This window comes from Tupaia chinensis, unplaced genomic scaffold, assembly GCF_000334495.1.
Source record: "Tupaia chinensis unplaced genomic scaffold, TupChi_1.0 Scaffold000259_1, whole genome shotgun sequence".
Lineage (NCBI taxonomy): Eukaryota > Metazoa > Chordata > Mammalia > Scandentia > Tupaiidae > Tupaia > Tupaia belangeri.
In genome coordinates this window covers 1,112,864-1,119,236 of record NW_006159739.1, presented here as the reverse complement: position 1 = coordinate 1,119,236, position 6,373 = coordinate 1,112,864, and the positions used below count along the sequence as shown (strand labels likewise).

General features: G+C 38.9%; 1 protein-coding gene across 2 annotated transcripts in view; it reads left to right on the top strand.

The window, feature by feature from the left end:
- Nucleotides 1–6,373, top strand: part of SCP2 (sterol carrier protein 2) — a 106,733-nt gene that overhangs the window by 57,398 nt on the left and 42,962 nt on the right. Inside the window, exons 1-2 of one of the 2 annotated variants that reach the window (XM_006149378.3) lie at nt 101–266; nt 1,814–1,921. In XM_006149378.3, coding sequence (XP_006149440.1) covers nt 131–266; nt 1,814–1,921 — 244 coding nt within the window. In that variant the 5' untranslated portion in view covers nt 101–130. Of the gene's footprint in view, nt 1–100; nt 267–1,813; nt 1,922–6,373 lie in introns of those variants that run through there. The other variant, XM_006149379.2, reaches the window with a different exon arrangement.

Sequence of the window (6,373 nt, the reverse complement as noted above, 5' to 3'; positions counted from 1 at the left end):
ATCCCCTTTATAAAAAAAACCCCTCAAAAAAAAAAAAAAAAAAAAAAAATTACAATCCTTGTCCAAAAGGCTCATTTTAGGTGCCTTCCATATTTTTAATACATGGTTTTGGTTTTAGGTTGGCTTTGATATGACTAAAGGAGCTGCCAGAAAATGCTACGAGAAATCTGGCCTGAGACCAAGTGATGTTGATGTAATAGAACTTCATGATTGCTTCTCTCCCAATGAACTCCTTACTTATGAAGCACTGGGACTCTGTCCAGAAGGTAGTAACCTTGTAGAGGGCAGATCAACTGGGTAGCGTTCACTGAGAAAGCTTCACTTTAAGTTTTGAACCAGAGAATTCACTAGTTGTTTTTCCTTCTATGTTGGCTCTTAAGATAGTTTGGTACTGGGCTTTTTATAACACTGTCTTGGACAATACCTTCCCTGAGATAACAGAGTGCGCAAATAATTTGTATATGTAAATCAGATATTTATAATATACTGGTAAATGAAAAAAAAAGATATAAAATTAATTTGTAATTCCAACGATTTAAAATTATGTTTGAATAAAGATTGGCAGAAAGCTAAATGGAAAGAAGTAGTTGATGGGATCTGGAAAAAATTTATTTTTCATTTCTAAGTGGTTGTATGAAATCTTCTAATGCATCATAGAATTGTAGATTTTCTTGTGGAAAAAAACTTATGGTAAATTATACCCTTCTTGAGGTTAGTTTGTGATCAGTCTGCTATTGGTACAATAGTTAGCCGTTTTGAAAATAGCAATAATAGAATTTTTGCTATGGTCAGAGCCTTCTAGTAGCTCTACATCAGAAGTGTACCAAAATGTGAGAGAGAGATACGGAGTGAGACAGAGAGACAGAAAGCAAGAAATCACCCCCAATCCCTTCTCCTGCATTCTCTCTTAGGATTTTGGGCATGTGCACACATGTGCCTGGCCTGAATTTTAAGCCACTGGGTCTGGGACTCGAACTGCTGTTGGCCATGTGGAGGTTCAGCATGTTTACCACTATATTACCTGACAGCACCAACAATTATGAATTTTTGATGTTGGCATAATTATTTTAGTTATAGCAATAATATTGTGTTCATTTCCATTTTTTTTCCTGTTCTCGGAAGCTTTGCTATACTTGGAGCAATTCTGGAGGCCAGAGAGCTCTTAGGAACTAATAGGAGCTTTGTTTCATGTAGAAAATGTTCTAAAAATATAAGTCTTAATACTCAATGGTTACTACTCAACTTTTATAAGTGTTTATATCAAATTGCTGTTAGTTTGAGCTGTTATAAAATGATTGCTCCCAGAAATTCTTGACTATATAAAAACACACCATTTGGGGCCTAGCGGGTGGTATGACGATTGAGGCACTGGTCTTCCACAGGGCCGTCTGCAGTTTGAGTCCCAGACCTGATGGCTTGCTTTTTCACTTTATCTTTCTCTCTCAGGTGAATAAGCCTACCCTATAGCAAATTAAAGAAAAAGTAATGATGATAATAATAAAATTAAATACATTATTTTATTTTTTAAAAATAATTATCTTATTTAAACTTATTTATTTATTTATTTTAATTTGACCAGAGAGAGACAAAGTGAGAGAGAGAGAGAGAGAGAGAGAGAGAGAGAGGAGAGAGAGAGAGAGAAAGTGAGAAAGCAAGCTGCCAGGCCCGGGACTCAAACTGTAGTTGGCCGTGTGGGAGTCCAGTGCCCTTTACCACTATGCCACCTGCTGGCCCCGAATAAATAATTCTAAATACCAGTTATTCTGGTACCATTTATTTTTGACATTTGTGAATGATATTTTCCCTCCTGTAGGACAAGGTGGAACACTGGTGGATCAAGGAGATAATACTTATGGAGGAAAGTGGGTCATAAATCCTAGTGGTGGACTGATTTCAAAGGGACATCCACTGGGAGCTACAGGTAATATCACATAAAGATTTTATAATTTTTTAAAATCATTTTTGCCATTAGTACAAATGATTTTATCATTGATTTGAATGAAAGATAGTGTTCTCTGAGCTTGATAACTGGTGCATAAATGATTGTCTAGCTATAGTTGATTTTCCTTTGAGTGTAGTACACTTCAATAATCTTGATTAACTGAAAAAAAATTTAATGAACCGAAGCTACCAATTTAACAATATATATATAGAATGGAGGAGAAGGGATTGTGGCGTGGCCATCTCCTCTGGGGGGTGGTTTCTTGCTTTCTGTCTCTCTGTCTTTCTCTGTTTCCAGTGAGTGCATGTGCCCTATAGCAAAAATCTATTTAAAAAAAAAAAGATTTATAGATTCTCACCAATTCCAAAATAGGGAAGTTAGAATTAACAGTGTTTATTATAGCAATTAACCTCAGTTTATTTCTATTTAAATTTTGTAAACTCATGATCTAGTAAATACAATAATGAACATGGGCAGACATAGGAAAACGCATAGATACACATACACACAGAGTTGCAGTGATGTGACACTCTACTATTTCTTTTCTTTTTAGTCTATTATTTTCTTTTCTTACATCATTTTAAAATTAAATTTTAGAGGGACCAGCAGTTAACGTAATGGCTATGTTGTTAGACTCCCATGTAGTCAACCACGGTTCAAGTCCTGGACCTGGTGGCTTAAACTCACACCAGGTGCATGTGCGTGCGTGCCCAAGATCCCGAGAGGAGAACGGAGGAGATGGGGTTGCGGCATGGCCATCCCTCCTGGGGGCGATTTCTCGCTTTCTGTCTCTGTGTCTTACTCTTTCTGGCGAGCGTACACGCCCTATAGCAAAAACCTCTCTTTAAAAAAAAGTTTTAGAATTTTACTCTCTTTTATTGATTCATTATATTCATTATTCAAATAATAAAGAATTATTTATCGAATTTTATATATTATTGTAATTATTTGTTTATAATTCACCAGAGAGAGACAGAGAGAAAGGGAAAGTGAGAAAGCAAGCCACCAAGTCTGGAACTCAGACTGCAGTGAGCCATGAGGGTGTCCAGCGCCTTAGCCACCACGCACCAGCCAGTCACAAGAGCCTATCTTTTAAAAAAGAAAAGTCTTTGGCAATGTTGGAGCAATTTGTTGTTGTTGTTGTTGGCTATAGTGTCCATGTATTAGCTGGGGAGAGAGAGAGCGAGATGGAGAGAGAGAAAGTGAGAAAATATCCCCCAAGAAGGGGTGGCCATGCTGCAATTCCTTCTCCACCCTCCTCTTGGGATTTTGGGCATGTGCTCACACACAGTGTGTTTTATCAAGCCGCAGAGTCTGGGACTCAAAACATGCAGTCAGCATGCGGGACCCATCTACGTTAACCACCATGCATCCTGCTGGCTTGCTGAAGCAATTTTGATGAAATGTTTTACATAGAAGCACATGGGATTCAGAAAGAATTTGAAGTGAGAAAGCAGCAAAAATACTGCAGAAACTCTTTTAGGAATAGTGGCTGTGAAGGGGAAGGGATGTATAGAGGATGTACCTGAATTATAGGTATATGTTCTGTATGAATAAAGTCTTTGGTTTGATCCTAGCTTCTTTGGTCTTTACATTACATAACCTAGTTTTATCTGAAAGATGGAAATAAAATGTGGTACCTACTGAGGCCAGCAGGTGGCGTGGTGATTAATGAGCTAAATCCCACATGACCAACTTCACCCTTAAGTCCTGGACCTGGTGGCTTTAAAAACATGCTGGGCAGGTATACATGCATGCATGCATGCCCAGAATTCCAAGAGGAGAATGGAGGAGAAGGGATTGCAGCATGGCCATCCCCCCTGGGAGTTGATTCCTCACTTTCCTGCTTTCTCTCTACCTCTCTTTGGTGAGCACATATGCTCCATGGCAAAAATCTTAAAAATAAGTACCTACCTTATAAGGTTGTTTTGTGGAAATGAGGAAATAGATGTATGTGAGGAATATAGTGGAATTCTCAAAAGAGAGTAGGGACACAGTAATTGCTAGTATTCTCTTCCCATGATATCTGCAAAAGGAGGCCATAATGGAGGTCTTATTGTGAAATATATGTGTGTGTGTGTGTGTGTGTGTGTGTATAATTTTTGGAGGGGCAGTAATGAAACCTTTGTCTATACCATAGTATGAAAAATCCTGGGTCGTCAGAAAAATCATAACATTTTTCTATGCAAAAAAAATGAATCATGACTTTTCTTTCTTTCTTTCTTTCTTTCTTTCTTTCTTTCTTTCTTTCTTTCTTTCTTTCTTTCTTTCTTTTTTTGGAGAGGTTTTTTGTATAGGATGTGTGCGCTTGCCAGACAGACAGAGAGAGACAGAGAGACAGAAAGCGAGAAGTCACCCCCCAGGGGGGATGGCCACACCACAATTCCTTCTCCTCCATTCTCCTCTCGGGATCTTGGGCACGCACGCACACGTGCCCAGCGTGAGGTTAAGCCACCGGGTCCGGGACATGAACCGTGGTTGAAGAGTCCAGCGACATAGCCATTACACTAACTGCTGGTCCCCATCATGACTTTTCTGACAACTCAATAACTTATAACCACTTTGGGAAAGAATGTTCTTTCACTAGTAGAGAAAATTTTCCTTCTAGTATGACATTCTCCATGTACTCTCTCTTTATGTAAATATTGTGCCCAATGCTACTCAGATGCTATTTTTAAACCACCTTCTATTGAGTAAATAGACTAAATAGTTTCCTTTAATCTAAGCCTCGGAAGAATTAGATCATGCCTCAATGTTGATTTTGTTGCTAATGTGGCACAGAGAAGTCAGGATGATGATAATATTTCTATGCTATGGTCACTGAAGCCTTAAAGAGTTATAATTTGTGTGTGAGCGGTGGTGATTTAAATTCTCTTTTTAGACAGCTTCCTGTATAGGAAGCCTGTTTTATCAGGAGATGAGTGTGATATCTCAGCTAGTTGTTTTCTTTGGCATATTACTTTTTTCTCATCTGGATAAATGTATTTTTATTATAATTTGCTTACCTGCCATTCTGAAATATTTTTGTCCTGCTATCTACTGAAACACTCAGAAAGCATGTTTCATAGTAACAATATAATTTTTCAGGAACCAGCAGTTAGCGTAATGGCTATGTCGCTGGACTCCCACGTAGTTGACTGCGGTTTGCGTCCCGGACCCGGTGGCTTAAAACTCACGCTGGCCGCATGTGCGTGCGTGCCCAAGATCCCAAGAGGAGAATGGAAGAAAAGGGATTGTGGCGTGGCCATCCCCCCTGGGGGGGTGATTTCTCACTTTCTGTCTCTATGTCTCTCTCTGTCTGGCGAGTGCATGCGCCCTATAGCAAAAACCTCTCAAAAAAAATTTTTTTTTTTCATATCCATATATTATCTTAAAAATTGAGATATAACTGACAATAAAAGATACAGTTCTTACAAAAACTTGTACACAGATGTATATCGCAATGTTATTTATAACGGTTACAAAGTGGAACAAGCCAGAGGTGTATCATTAACTGATGAATAGATAAATAAAATGTGGTATATTCATTCTATGGGCTATTCTTCAGCCATGAAAGGAATGAAGTACTGACACGTCCTACGACATAGATGAACCTTGAGAACATTTTGCTAAATGAAAGACAGAGGTCATCAAAAGATCACATGTTATGTGATTTCATTTTTATGAAAAGTCCAGAACAGACAAATCCTTAGAGACAGAAAGTAGGTTAGTGGCCGCCTTGGACTGGGCGATAGCTAAAGGGCACGGCACTTCTTTTCGAGGTGATGGGCATGTCGTAAAGTTGATTGTGGTGATGGGTGCACAACTGTGAATCCACCAGAATCATTGGATTGCATACTTTAAGTAGATCATTGGTTTTAACTATTGGTTACATCTAGGTAACTGCCAAGCAAGCCAAGATTTAGAACATTTCTATCACCCTGGAAAGCTTTACCCTATTTGCATCAGTCCCCTGACTTCTCTCAAGTACTCCTCCCCTAGGCTCCACCGCAAATGGTTGGACTTCTGTCATTGTGGAGTACGAGTTTTGATCCTGGAACATCACATAAATGGTATCAGATGTGCATATATGTACTTTTGTTTCTAGCTTCTTTCACAGCAAAATAGATTTACTCAATTTTTTTGTTTTAGTAGTAGTTGGGTCTTTTTTATTACCAAGTAGTATTGTATTATCATATTTTTCTTTTCTTTGATAGATTTTTTTCTACAGGGTGCATGTGCTTGCCAGGGAGACATGGAGACAGAAAGTGAGAACTCACCCCCCAGGGGGACGCCCCCATTGCAACCCTTCTCCTTCAGTCACCTCTTGGGATTTGGGATTTCGGGCATGCACACACATGCACCCAGCGTGAGTTTTTTTTTTTTTTTTGGAGAGGTTTTTGCTATAGAGCGCGTGTGCTCGCCAGACAGAGAGAGACAGAGAGACAGAAA